This window comes from Engystomops pustulosus, chromosome 9 (assembly GCF_040894005.1).
Source record: "Engystomops pustulosus chromosome 9, aEngPut4.maternal, whole genome shotgun sequence".
Lineage (NCBI taxonomy): Eukaryota > Metazoa > Chordata > Amphibia > Anura > Leptodactylidae > Engystomops > Engystomops pustulosus.
Window position 1 is genome coordinate 16,142,222 of NC_092419.1, and position 14,796 is coordinate 16,157,017.

General features: G+C 43.9%; 1 protein-coding gene and 1 long non-coding RNA gene across 4 annotated transcripts; one reads left to right on the top strand and one right to left on the bottom strand.

Moving 5' to 3' along the window:
- Positions 1-1,204: 1,204 nt before the first annotated feature.
- Positions 1,205-9,211, top strand: DDAH2 (DDAH family member 2, ADMA-independent). Of its 3 annotated transcripts, none has more exons than XM_072123438.1 (7): positions 1,205-1,253; positions 3,640-4,063; positions 4,179-4,278; positions 5,645-5,718; positions 7,341-7,460; positions 7,600-7,743; positions 8,290-9,211. In XM_072123438.1, the coding sequence occupies exons 2-7, from the start codon at positions 3,800-3,802 to the stop codon at positions 8,404-8,406; spliced, it is 819 nt and encodes a 272-aa protein (XP_071979539.1). In that variant the 5' UTR covers positions 1,205-1,253; positions 3,640-3,799; the 3' UTR covers positions 8,407-9,211. The 3 variants fall into 3 exon arrangements, with proteins under 3 accessions (XP_071979539.1, XP_071979540.1, XP_071979538.1); XM_072123439.1 differs by lacking the exon at positions 1,205-1,253 and adding an exon at positions 1,282-1,308; XM_072123437.1 differs by lacking the exon at positions 1,205-1,253 and adding an exon at positions 2,382-2,517.
- A 2,608-nt stretch (positions 9,212-11,819) lies between these two features.
- Positions 11,820-12,992, bottom strand: LOC140077026 (uncharacterized). The gene is made up of 3 exons (XR_011849688.1): positions 12,924-12,992; positions 12,449-12,519; positions 11,820-12,359 (listed from the first exon to the last, which is right to left on the bottom strand). It is a non-coding gene; the product is annotated as an uncharacterized lncRNA (long non-coding RNA).
- Between the last annotated feature and the right edge of the window lie 1,804 nt (positions 12,993-14,796).

Sequence of the window (14,796 nt, forward strand, 5' to 3'; positions counted from 1 at the left end):
AAAGGTCAAGAGAAATGTGTTTTATACAGATATAAGGCGTCATGTGAGCATCGCAGTGCGGTATTATACAGTATGTGGACATTAGGATATTTAGTATAATTTAGCCCTATAACACATGTACTGTACAATGTATTTTGTAGTGGATCTGCTGAAGTCAAACTCATAATGGAAATCAACCCAAGGACTGGGGATACCAGGAAGGGGCACTTGGCCCTGACATTATCAACTTCATAGAGATGTCACAGAGCAAGGATAATGCATACAGTAATGTCACAGTACAGAGGTAATAGACAAAGTGATGTCACAGTACAGGGATAATACACAGTGATGTCACAGTACAGGGATAATACACAGTGATGTTACAGTACAGGGATAATACACACAGTGATGTCACAGTACAGAGGTAATAGACAAAGTGATGTCACAGTACATGGATAATACACAGTGATGTCACAGTACAGAGATAATACACAGTGATGTCACAGCACAGAGATAATACACACAGTGATGTCACAGTAGATAATACACACAGTGATGTCACAGTACAGGGATAATACACACAGTGATGTCACAGTACAGGGATAATACACACAATAATGTCACAGTACAGGGATAATACACACAGTGATGTCACATTACAGGGATAATACACAGTGATGTCACAGTACAGAGATAATACACACAGCAATGTCACAGTACAGGGATAATACACACAGTGATGTCATAGTACAGAGATAATACACACAGCAATGTCACAGTACAGGGATAATACACACAGTGATGTCACAGTACAGGGATAATACACACAGTGATGTCACAGTACAGGGATAATGCACACAGTGATGTCACAGTACAGGGATAATACACACAGTAATGTCACAGTACAGGGATAATACACACAGTAATGTCACAGTACAGGGATAAGTGCCCCATACAGAAGGGTGCAGGTGTACATGTGTTTCAGGCAGACCCCCCCTCCCACTTTCGTTTTGGCTGCGTTTTAAAACGTGAGAAAAACGCTACGTGGGAAGGCGCCCTGAGGCGGCATAATGGGAAATTTTCCATAAAACACGATTCCTATGCAGCTCAGAGCTCTGACACATCTGCTACTGTTGGGTTTGCCCTGGACTAGTGCAGGCTTGTTGAGCAGTGGAGGGGTTAATTATGATCACCCCTCCCTAATGACCGGCTGGGTGGGTTATAAGGTTAATGAGCCTATTTCTTCCTGTGTGCAGATCTGCATGGGGCTGCAGGTAAAAGGGATTGGGAATATTTGTAGGATCTCATCACAGATAGAGACCATTCTGTGCACATGTTGTAGCACCCCTAGGCTAATAACATGGGCTCCTATGGGTGCAAGACTAATAACATGGGCTCCTATGGGTGCAAGACTAATAACATGGGCTCCTATGGATGGAGGACACTATACGCCGTCATATCTAGATGATACAGATCCTGTATGATGCAAAAGTGCAAGCTCTTGGGTTCACTGTGTATAATGGAACAGATGGGTCCTGTCTGTATATAGAGGGGGACAGGTCATTTGCTTCATTCATATGCATATCCTGTATATATAAATGGATATATAGAATGTGTGTATATATGTACATTGCATGTATATGTAATTTATATATACGAGTATATAGTGTTATGTGTCCTGTGTGTGCACATACAGAGGAGAGCATTGTATATAGAGGTGCACGTCCTGTGAGTGTGTGTATATACAGGCAGTCCCCGGGTTACGTACAAGATAGGGTCCGTAGGTTTGTTCTTAAGTTGAATTTGTATGTAAGTCAGAACTGTATATTTTATAATTGTAACCCCAACCAAACTTTTTCCGGTCTCTGTGACAATTGGATTTTAAAAATATTGGATTGTCATAAGAACCAGGATTTACAATAAATCTTAACTACAGACACCTTTAATAACTGCTATAGCTGTTTGTTTTGTAGCCTGGGACTAAAGTACAGTAAATGACCAACTTCCAGAGGTCTGTTTGTAACTAGGGGTCGTCTGTATATCTATGGATGCACGTCCTGTGTGCATATAGGAGGGCATATGTGTGTATATATAGGGGTGCATGTCCTATGTGTATTTATATTGTATATAGACCAATTTGCCATGCTTTGTGCATCGCTGCGTAATCTGTAGGCGCTATATAAATAAAGAATAATATATTCTTATTAAATGGGGGGTGCACGTTCTGTGTGTATATATAGGGGTGCATGAACTATGTGTGTATATTGTATATGTATATATATAATGTGTGTATATTGTATATGTGTGAGGGGTGTTTTCCAGCCGGTTCCCCCTTCCTCTGTGTCTCCAGCGCTGTCTGTGCCTGTAGTAGGAGGTTTCTGCTGGAGGAGGAGGGATGGAGGAGAGCCGGGAGGGGGTGATGGAGAGAGGGGAGGGATAAGGGGGGAGGCAGCAGGGACGCTCTGGACTGGGTGACCCCAGCGTTCTGCGGTTTGGGGACAAGGACTTATCACGTGCCTGGACCCTGTCCTCCCTGTGGTGAGTGATCCTTCACCTCCCTCTCTGCACCCAGGCCTGTGCCTCGCCCTGTCACCCTCCTCCCTGCAGCCGCTGTCACCGCCCTCGCCCTGTGCCCTGCTGCATGTCACCCGCTGCTCTGGTGCCATCCTCCTTTAGCCTCCCGAGGAGGTGACCCGCTTGTGTCTAGCAAGGTGTCTCCCCTGTCCCTCCCTCCAAAATTCACTTGTCTGTTCTATAAAGGGTTAAACACAAGCGCAGCCCGGTAAAATCCCAATTTCCCTGTGAGCCGTGGGGCCCAATCCTGTTGTCAGACCACCCGGATCTATAGTTACACTAACATTATTAGTAAAGTAACCCCCCCACCCCAAAATAAAACCCTGTCTGCTACTTCATAAGATTCTGTAACAATTGTACGGATACCCCCTTGATTTGCCGCCATGCTCTGTATTAACCCCTTCTGCGCTGGGAGGGGCTGGTTCCTTGCACAATTTTGGGAATGTTTGGGAAGGGGTGCACAACGTTCCTTCATATGTCCCAGACTCCATCTAGCAGGGGGCAAATTGATCGTGAACATTGCTAATTGGGCGCTACGACTAGAAGCTTTGCCCACGTGTAACTCCCTCTCTACTAGGAAAGGTCCAGCCCTGAAAGGGTTAAGAGTCTAGAAGGAGAACCCCCCCTAAATTCGCAACCGGGGCCAGGGGTAGGTTCACATTGCTGGAAAATGTCTTGGGTGTAGAGATGTAGTAGAGCTGAATGTGTCAGATGCAGTAGAGGCGCGTTTCTCCCTTTCCGAGTCACAACAAGGCGTTGGGTGATGTCTAGTAGCCCCCCAGGATATTTCCTACATGTGATGATATCTAGTAATTTGGTATGATCCATGGAGCGGTCTGTCATCTATAGTTGTCCTCTTCAATCACAGCGGGGGAATGTCCTGATTCTCCGGGGGCTTTGCTGCTACCCATAGGCTTTTATCACCTCCTACAAGGGGACAGATTTTGGTACCAAATTTAGAAGTGACGAAAATTGCGCCGTCCGGTCGTTGTGTGTTCTTATGTTTTTGTTGTCCTCCTGTCATCCACATGGTGACGGCCGTGTGGATAGGTTTCTGAGCATAGTTGTCATTCCTTTTTCTTGCAGGATGTAAAGTCAGGAAGGAAACCAGAGGCGCAGGGGAGAGAGGAACTCATCCTGGCTGGAGACGAGGGGAGAGAAGGAGGAATCGTCAAGTAGATAGGACCATAAGATTGGAAGCTTTGTAACATTTTGGACCTTTTTTCCCCTACCTGGGGCATTGGCAATGACTGGTAGATACACTCATGCCGTGGTCAGGGGGGTGCCCTCCTCTCTAGCCCAGGAAGCTGATGGGAAGGTGGACCTGGCAAGGGCACAAAGGGAAAGTGGAGTCTTCTGTGGCATCTTAAGACAAAAACTGGGTCTTCAAGTAATGGAGCTTCCCCCAAATGAAGATCTACCCCGGGGGCAACTAATTGGAGACATGGCAGTGGTCGTAGCAGATACAGCTTTAATCACCCGCCCGTCAAACCCAGCAAGAAGAAAAGAGGTGAGAGATGTGTCTGACAGTCTGGCTATGATTATGTATGAGGCCCATCTTTGTTTCATAATCTGCCATCTGTTTCTTCCTCCTCACTTTCTGCTCTTCTCCATCTTCTTCTTAGACAGAAGGTTTACATAAGTTGTTTGAAGAGCTGAAATTTCGAGTTTGCGAACTTACAGATGAAAGTGCCACATTGGATGCCAGTGATATTCTTTTCACGGGTAAGTGATCACCACCGGAGCCTCTTGTAGGTCTTGGTCTGGAGGCAGGACGTAGAAGGTACAGAATGAGAGAAGTTCTTGGGCTCAGAGAAGGTGAGGTTATGATCATGTTTGCAAATTATAGGAGACCCTATGAGAGGTAAATGTAGGTAAATGTTTGCCTGGGCAGAAATTTGGGAGATGAATAATGCAGAGAAGACCTGGCAGTGGGTTTTGGGGCATGGTAGTGGTCTAAACTGGTAGAACGATGTGTCCTGACTTGTACTTGGAAACTTATTCTTCATTGGACCTGGGTACAACATCTTGTAGGATCTGAAGTCCTGCAAAAAAGTTCAAGGCCTTGATCTGGGCGTACGCTTTAGGCCAAAACCACCAATGACCTATGGAGACCTCCTCACTGTCGATGTTTGAGGCGAGGAAAAAAAAAAAGGGATCGGCACGTTTGATTCATCATTACCAGTCGTTGTGAGAAATGGGCAGCGTCAGACTGGATTCCTTAAGCCCAATAGATAAAATTATTCCGGGGCCAGTGTTCATCATCCCCCCCGGAAATATATCCTTCCAGTCTTCAAATTAGGTTGTCTTCTTCTGTATCTTCTGCTGTTAGGGCCTAGGCCCACCGGAGGATTGCCTGGTACTCCGGTGGACCAGTCCAACACTGGAAATAGGGGGTTGGACAGGTTTCTGCCTCTGGAGAAAGCAACATATCTACAATTTATTGAAATAACCTGTACAGTTGGCTTGGTAAAAGTGCTACCGTTATTTTAAAGGGTTGTTCTACTGTATGAAATATCATGTGTTACTATAAGGAAGGACTTCTTATGCCCTGAGGGACAATGGATTACAATAAGTATCTGGAGGACCTATGTTGTCCGAGGTCTCATATCTAATCCATTGATTTAGATGGTCAGTGTGTAATGCCTTGTATCACCAGTGGCGGAGTTGTAGAGAAATTAAATGCTTAACGAAAGGTTTCTCCACCAATTCAATCTGATTGGTTTGGGTCCAATCACAGAGACCCTTTATAATCGGCTTCTTTTTAAGGTGCCTTCTAACAAGTATGGGTTGTCCCAACTGGATAAGCCCCAAAATAGCTGCCTGTCTTTGGACAGCTAAAGGTTTTGTTTATATAGCTTCTAGGTGGTGGTAGAGTATTATTTTACAAAAAAAATAGTCAGACAACTGAGAGAAGTAGAACTACATCCATGATGGGTCTCTTAATCTGAACTCTGTCATGAAATAAGTAAACCATGTTTAGCTCGTGCCTCAGGCTGCGTCTCGTGCCGGTTGACTTTGCCAGTGTTTTTGCTCTGCCCCATTCATTGGTTGGTATTTGATTTGTCTTTTGTTTTGGTTTTTATTGCAGGTACAGAAATCTTTGTGGGTTTGTCTAAATGGACCAACCTCACAGGGGCCGAAATGGTGGCAAAAACCTATCAGGTAGTCAATCCCAATGGTTGATGTTCTTCGGTGGAGGAACAAGGACTGACACTTGTAAACATATATTTTGTAACTACAATGGGTCACCACATTTTGTACAGGTGGTCCCCTACTTAAGGATACTCGACTTACAGTTGACCCCTAGTTAAAGACTGACCCCTCTGACCACTGTGAGCTCTGCTAAAACTCTATGGAGGCTTTGTAGTCCCAGACTGCAATGATCAGCTGTAAGGTGTCTGTAATGAAGCTTTATTGATAATCCTTGGTCTAATTACAGCAAAAAAATTTTGAAACTTCAATTGTCACTGGGACAAAAAATTTTTTTTGTCTGGATCTACAATTATAAAATATACAGTTACGACTTGCATACAAATTCAACTTAAGAACAAACCTATGGACCCTATCTTGTATCTAACCCTGTATATTCATTGCTGACTTCATGATCTCTACTGAAACTCCTGACAACTTAGATGTGTAACTTCCCAGAGTTGGGTCATTACTAAATAAATTTGGCATTCATGCTAAGTGGACCAAGTTAGGACTGACCATCCCACTGGTTCCAGCAACTCTGGTATTAATTCTACTGGCTCACACTTACCCGGTACAGCAGTATCGGACTGGGTTTCCTTAGGCCCACCAGAGAAAATCATTTTGGGGGCCCACTCTTCATTATCCCCCAGGAAATATTTTCTAGCAGCCTCCAAGTTGTGGTGTTTTCTGATGGACCTCTGGGGTTCAGTATTGGGTTGAGCCAGGGGCCCACCGGAGGATCCTCTGGTACTCTGGTGGGCCAGTCCGACACTGCGGTACAGAAGTAAAGCTTCATTTAGCCAAGCTACCAGTGCCATTTTTTTTTATTCCTATCCTATTCTATGTAATTGGCTAATGTGCCCCACTTATGATTCAGCACCAGCACCAAGTGGCAGAAACTAGTAAAGTTCCTTATAGATACCTGTGCACTATCTCATACTCTGTAATGGTCAAATTACTTTGTGTTATGTTTTCAGAATTACACAGTTCTCTGGTTTCCCCAGAATTTTGATTGGATTGAAGTAGATTAGATTGAGGATTTGGCAGAAGTCTGTAACAAAACACAAGCCCAAGCTATCCTCCCTCCCCCCCCCCCCCCAGTCCCCAGATCCAATTGCACACTGCTGGTCAATTTCCATGAAAACCGTAGAAATGTGAGTGCAGCTTTGGATGTGAACAGAGCAGATGTGATTCTACCCTAGATTAAGGTCTGACCTGTGAGTTTGGGGCTATTCTGTCTGAAAGCAAGGTACAGGTCTGCAACTAATCCTGTATTGTTGCAATAAAAATCCCTCCGGCTTTCTGTGAAGACGGCTCCCGCCAAGGCCTTTGAATATTTCTTGTAACCCATCACTATGAATACACAAAGTCTAGAATCTGTAAGGAACAGATAAAAATATGAAAAAATGACAGGATCTGACTACACAGGCTTATTTGTAGTCTGTAACCATGGCAAATAGGTGTGACTAAGATATATAGACACAAGGCCAGGGCTGTGACCTATGTTTAGCTCCTTGACCTTATCTTTGGTTATGGAATGGGCGGTTCTTTCACTCTTATAATTATAGATCCCGCCATCTGTTTCCCTCTAGGATTACGCCGTTTCCACTGTGCCGGTAGCGGGAGATTTACATCTTAAAAGTTTCTGCAGTATGGCTGGGCCTGACACCCTGGTCATCGGCAGCAGTGACACCGCCAAGAAAGCCCTCAAGGTAAGACGGGTGACCAGTGTGGAGCTGGATGCTGGTGTAGTCCCTCATAACTGTATACCCATCCATTTCCCGTACACCTCTATGAATAATGCAATGTAATCTGAAGGCGGATGTGTATTTATATCCTTCATTCCCTTAGATGATGGAGCAGATGACGGATCATCATTACGAGACACTGACTGTGCCGGACGATCCCGCAGCTAACTGCATCTATGCCCGTGTGGGACCCAAATCCAACGTCCTGGTCCATCGCAGTGCGGAGGAATATCCCAATAGCGCTCAGGTGACTCTCGTATAAGCAGCCATAGCGGCCCTTACGAGGATGGTTATTACAATGGGGGGGGGGGGGGTTCTTATGGTCTGGTCTCCAAATTTAATAGATGCTTTTATGTCCAGCCCTCTATTTAAGGTCCAGAGAGATGCTGAATGAAGACGTTAGCTATAGGACTGCTCAATCCTTGTCCTTTTACCCAGAATTTTTGCAGCCTCCAAATTATTAGCCAAAACCTATGACCTATAGATCTGTGTCCAGAGTTCTGTGCTAATTGATTATTATATCACCTGCCTCCACTAGGGGGAGACCATTCATATAGATTTGCTCTCATTGTTTGCTGTATGCATTGAGCTCCCCCTACTGGTGAATTTTGATATATAAATTTTATCACTTACTCTAGGGCTTTTCTTTTTCACAAAAAGCACTTGGCCCCTAACCACAGAATGGGGTGTAAATGTTTTGATTCCTCCAAAAAACGTTGTCCCTGAGCGTCCTGCTACTAGATGAATACAGCTATGATTCATTATTCTAAACGCTCCGTTTCCTTTCATACAGGTTTTTCAGAAGCTGACGGATTATACTCTAGTCCCAGCGTCTTGCACTGAAGTTTCGAAGATCGGGGGCTGCCTGACCGCCTGCTCGATACTGATTAACCGCAAGCTGGAGATCTGAGCGCCCGGCCACCCTGAGGCTAGTTGTCGGACCACCCACTCTGATAATGAGCTGTCAGCATAGGGGTTGCCTCCCGTCTGGTACATCGCCCTATGGGTTACATATCCGCCTATGGGTTACATATTCTACAGTGATGCACACGGCCTGTAGCACGGTGTGTACATACATATCTAGGGTCAGTCTGAGGCCGTCTATAGATTTCAGTAGTTCTCTGGAGTTAGACGTAACTTTTTTGTTTTCTTACTTCTTCCTATAGGTGAGAGGTTGTAGACCTTACATGGTTATCATGGGCTGCAGACTGTCTCCAAAAAATTTTTTTTAGTGGCTTATATAGTTCATTAATAACATTCCAGCAAAAATTAACCCGTTTCTGAATGTCCCATTTCGGGGCTTCACATTAGAGTAAAAGCTCTGGTTCCCTATGAAGCCCGTTTGACTGACTGACGCTGTAGTGTCTTATATGACCACTAGATGGTGCTTACGAGCACCTAGAAAATGCAATCTACTCTATGGTTAGAACTGTTGGTTAAAAAAATCTGATTAATAATGCAATCTTTGAATTGTAATGGTGCGGTATCATTGTGCCAATGCAGTGTTTGAGACCATGTGTCTGGAGGTTGTTAGGCAGTACATCCTTAGCAATCACTTGGTCTCGGATTACTTGGGTTTCTTGCCCTGTTAATCAGATTTTTCTGGATTATCAATTAGAGGAGCACCCCTTTAAGCCATCTTCGCAGTAATGTGGCACAGACTTTTCTGCTAATACTTTTGGTCTAATCAAGGGAAATAAAAACTGATGCTTGAAGCTTTGTTTCCTGGTGCTAATCATAACTCGTTTATCTTCTTGTCTCCCTTTTAACCTCCTGTACTCGTCTCTTACATACAGCGGTGGACATTTTTTAGGCATTGCTGTCAATTGTTTAGGAGAATAGTCATGAACCTAAAAAATGGCCGCTTCTATCATGTGGTATTTACATATATCATGAACCTCGCCCTTTTTTCCTTTTTCATTGCTCTACCTCTCTTTTCTCTACCTCTTCTACCGAATATGTACAATCCCTTCCATCCAATCCTCTCGTTTTTTCTTCACGGACTTAACCTCTTCCTTGTATTGCAAGAAAAATCTGATTAATAAGGCAAACTGCAGTAGCGTCTCTCTGTTTTCCTTCTCCGCTCGTTTTGGATGACCTAGGCCAGTGGTGGCGAACCTGTGGCACGGGTGCCAGAGGCGGCACTCAGAGCTCTTTCTGTGGGAAAGAAGCTAAAGTGATGAAAATTTTTCCATCTTTTTACTATGTTGCTGTCCTCAGGAGGCCAATATGATTGGAAGTTGTTGAACAGGGAGCAATAAGTTACTGCTTTAATTTTTGGTTGGCACCTCCCGATAGATATGGGGGGTTTTGGGTTGCAGTTAGGGCACTCAGCCACTAAAAGGTTCGGCACCGCTGACCTAGGCCTTTTAGATGGGGACATAATTTGGCACTTCATTGAGGGCAGAGGGTGTTCACTGGCCGATCTGTACTCAGCGGTCACTTTCACACATGTATTGGTGCACTATTAATCAGATTTTTGTGATAGGTGGAATAACCCTTTTAAACCTGTAGGTTTGACAGTAAGTGTCATACTGTGAATGTGCTGTGTAAAGATAAGAAATGGTGGTTTCCAACTAATTAGATGTTTGCCTTTGTGTAGGGCGCTATATTGCGTTCCCTAAGCTGTTGAGGACAATGGTAGTATGTATATCAATAGATCGGGTTTGACCATTACTCCTCTACAGCATTGTTCTCCACCCTCAACTACAACCCTCAGTATGTGCTGACAGCTGCAGGTTGTTAACGCTTGTCGTTTTATCGACCATAGTAAAGCAATTCTGTACAGAGATGAATAACATGGAGCAATTACCCAGTTGACCACTAGAGGGCAACACAACCATTTTTCTTTGTACTGTCTTACTACTTGTTGTGGTTGTTACATGTCATGTGGTCATCATGAATGTAACAATCGTGATTGTCGCGGCACATCCCGGCCAGTCTATCATAGCCGGCGGGATTCCAATCTTGCCTTATGGTGCTGGTTTTTTTAGGATAAATGGGGGGTGGGAAGAGTGGTAACCCCAAGATATCAGCAACTGATTGATTCTTCTGTTGTCTTGCATTTTCAATCCCTTCTCTGTGCATCTGGTACCGGTATCTCATCCCACGTCCTTCCTCATCTATTATATGCTGGAATTTGGTTTTGTTTTTCAACCCTTTTTGAATTTATAAATAAACTGCTTCAAGACAACGTCACCGGGGTGATTAATGCGTTCTCGTTTCTATTATGGAGAGTGATGGATGACGAGGATAACACCACAGATTATTGCTTTGTACACAAGTTTAGTCAAACTAAATGTACTGTATTCACCATGAGAAATTATCTGTATTATACCCCAGAGCTGCTCTCACTATTCTGCTGGTGGTGCAGTCACTGTGTACATACATGACATTACTTATCCTGTACTGATCCTGAGTTACATCCTGTATTATACACCGGAGCTGCACTCACTATTCTGCTGCTGGTGCGGTCACTGTGTACATACATGACATTACTTATCCTGTACTGATCCTGAGTTACATCCTATATTATACTCCAGAGCTGCACTCACTATTCTGCTGCTGGTGCAGTCACTGTGTACATACATGACATTACTTATCCTGTACTGATCCTGAGTTACATCCTGTATTATACCCCAGAGCTGCACTCACTATTCTGCTGCTGGTGCAGTCACTGTGTACATACATGACATTACTTATCCTGTACTGATCCTGAGTTACATCCTGTATTATACCCCAGAGCTGCACTCACTATTCTGCTGCTGGTGCAGTCACTGTGTACATACATGACATTACTTATCCTGTACTGATCCTGAGTTACATCCTGTATTATACCCCAGAGCTGCACTCACTATTCTGCTGCTGGTGCAGTCACTGTGTACATACATGACATTACTTATCCTGTACTGATCCTGAGTTACACCCTGTATTATGCCCCAGAGCTGCACTCACTATTCTGCTGCTGGTGCAGTCACTGTGTATATACATGACATATATTATAGTAATTAATATGTAAATTCCCACCGCAATGACTTTGCTCAGACTGTTATATTTTCATTTACTTTACTTTACTTTATCATATACCAAAAATACATAGAAATAATACAAAAAATAAGCACTGAAAATAAACCAAAACATTCTGCCATTTTCTGGGCAGAGGGGCTACAGGTGAGCCCTTGGCTAAGCTCAGTTCAATTTAATGTCCAAAATGCAAACCCATCTCCTTCCAGCCGAACCCTTATACCCTAAAACCACACTATACACACAGTCCCCTACTTAAGGACACCCGACTTACAGACGACCCATAGTTAGACGGCCCACTGTGACCTCTGGTGACCTCTCTGGATGTTACTATAGTCCCAGGCTGCAGTGATCTGCTGTAAGGTGTCTGTAATGAAGCTTTATTGATAATCCTTGGTCCCATTACAGCCAAAAATGTAGAAAATCCAATTGTAAATGGGACGAAAAAAAAAAAAAAAAAAATTGTCTGGCACTACAAATATAAAATATACGGTTCCGACTTGCATACAAATTCAACTTAAGTACAAACCAGAGGAACCTATGTTGTACGGAACTGCCTGTATATAAAGTCATATAAACCTACTGGACCCTCTGTATTACACTCCAGAGCTGCACTCACTATTCTGGTTTACCCAGAAGTTTATGAAGCAAAGTTTAGATTCCAACCTCAATCTGCCTAAGAATGAATATTTCGCGTCTCCCATGATATCCCACACGTCTGCACCCACCCGCTCATACATTTTGAGGTCACATGATGTTTGCATATATTGTGTTACAACTCTTCGAGGGTCTCCGATAAGGGTCCCGGATGATCTCCAGCTCCACGTAAGAAACGGTGTCCTAGAAAATTTGCCAAAAATAAAAAAAAAATAATCATTAACAGTATGTAATTTCCTATATCTCCAGCAGAAGGCGACACTGATCCTCACCATCTCCCGTGTCGCGCTGCTGGGGTCAGAGTTGATGTTTTTCGTGAGAAGGACGTGGTCAGATCTTTCATCTGTAATACAAAATGACGACACAAGAAGACGAAGCCCCCCAAAATATAGTCTATCGCTTCTCCTCATTTCCTGAATTCTGGCAGTTATTCCTGGAAACGGTCAGCAGTTTAGCCCCGCCCTGCTGTCAGACATGTGACCATCATCTGAGAACCCACAATGCACTGCTCTGTCAGAAAACGAAGTTCTGATCTAATTCCAATTTTTTTTTTTAGCAGGCATCTCGCTAAATTTGGCTTGTCCCCATTTGCCAGTTTGTGCCAATAAATATATAGGTGACCACACCCCCTTTATTAAGGTCACTCCCATTTTAGGGCGCTTTAGGGCCCTTTTTTCTCCTTTTTTTTGGGATCCTCTCTTGTGCAAAATAAGTGAACCCCCTGGTGATTTTTGTGAAGTTACTTACCTTTGTGATGTTGATGTGTAGCTGTTTTTCTTCTGAAAAATAAGGTTACAGTATTGTTAGGTGAATCCAATACCAAAATATTTTTTGGTATATAGGTGAGGTGTGGGGGATATAGTGATCCGTGGTTTTAATTTGGGAGCCCTTGTTCCCGCTGAATAATTATGAGGTTCTGTTGCTGGACACTTACGGTACATACAATATATTTGTGGTATTTACATCTCAAATCTCATCTCAGGCAAAAAGTGACTCTTCTCAGCTCATTTGCATATGGCTCTAGATGAGATTTTTATATAGGTAACCAGGGAAGTGTATTGTGTGTGTAAGTGGGGGTGGGACAGGACATCAGGTAAGTTACCAATATACATCTATTACTAGTTCTGCTCCGCTTTATTGATACGTAAAGTGAAGCCTCCTGTCTTTTACCTCATCAGCCAGAGATTCCTGACCATAAAATGGCGGCAGATGGAGGGTCATGTGATCTCTAACTGTGCATGCGCTATCCTCCATTATCATATTGATGATAGTATTCATGAATATCATGAATATGATAATGGGCGATTGCTTATGAACAGTTAGAGATCACATGACCTTCCATCGGCGGCCATTTTATGGTCAGGAATCTCTGGCTGATGAGGTAAACGACAGGAGGCTTCACTTTACATATCAGGAAAGCGGGGCAGAACTTTTACTAGATGTATATTGGTAACTTACCTGATATCCTGTCCCACCCCCACTTACACACACATTACAAAAACATGAGATAAAGTGGCCAACCCCTTTAAACCTTGGACTTTCTATACAAGAGGTAAAAACATACAACTATATAAATCTACGTCCATCCCCCATAATTATTATCATTCATATAGGAGGATTGAGTACATTCATCTGTGCCCCTTTATATAAGCCACGCCCACTTAAAGGGCAACTCCTATTTTTTAACTATGTCTACTCGCAAAACTTGACTCACTAGAGAGACATAACAGTATACCGATTTCTGCAGCTCCCTTTAAATGTAATGGGGTCCTTTTAGCTCTACCGAGAGTAAATACTTGTACTTACATGTCTATACATGATCACCTACCTGCGCTGTCTCAGTATCCAGACACCCAATGAGAGACATATAATGATAATGAGCAGAGCGAGTAGAAGCACCACCGTCATGACGGTCAGCAGTGTTCGGGGGGACATGGCGGAGTCCGGAACAGAAGAAGCATCTTACATGTGGAAGGAAATACAAGCTGTGTGACACAGGGGGCAGCACTGAGACCGAGGCTCTATAGGAAACTAGAGAAGACTGTCAGCTCCTCAGGGGAGGAACCTGAATAATAATTAGGGAGGGGAGGATACAGGGGGAGGGACCATCTCACATTTCATTGCATCCCCCACTTACCTGAGTCTTTCATCTCCCCTGCTGTTGGGGTCGGTGTGGGGGGCCCCAGGTAATACTCGGCACTAATATTCCGATACCCCTGCACATGACATCTCCAGAGGCCGGTGTTGTCCTTCTTGTCGTCCAGTGTATACCATATTTTCCGCCCCATTCCCTGGCTGAGTTTCATCACTTTCCCGTTCTGGGTGAGGGTGAAGGTGTTATTGTTCCAGAGGGCGTCTCTTCTTTCCACACAGAGGCGACAATGCAAGGAGTTATAGGGGGAGAGGTAGAGCGCGAGAGGCTGCGGACAACCTGAAGGAAGAAGAGGTGAATGAGGAAGATTCCAGTCACTGACAGCAAGCAGAGATCCTAAACATGGTGGGGAAATTTCAAATATCGTTTGAAAAGGTGAAAAACTTTGCACTGAAATCTACTGGTCACTGAATAGTCATCTCCCAGGATCCCACTGACATGTCCACCGCACACAATGAACATATAGAT

Coding starts and splice junctions, on each gene's coding strand:
- DDAH2 (XM_072123438.1), top strand. CDS start 3,800: ATGACTGGTAGATACACTCATGCCGTGGTCAGGGGGGTGCCCTCCTCT. Junction 4,064..4,178: donor ACCCAGCAAGAAGAAAAGAG/GTGAGAGATGTG, acceptor TCTTCTTCTTAG/ACAGAAGGTTTACATAAGTT. Junction 7,744..8,289: donor AATATCCCAATAGCGCTCAG/GTGACTCTCGTA, acceptor CCTTTCATACAG/GTTTTTCAGAAGCTGACGGA.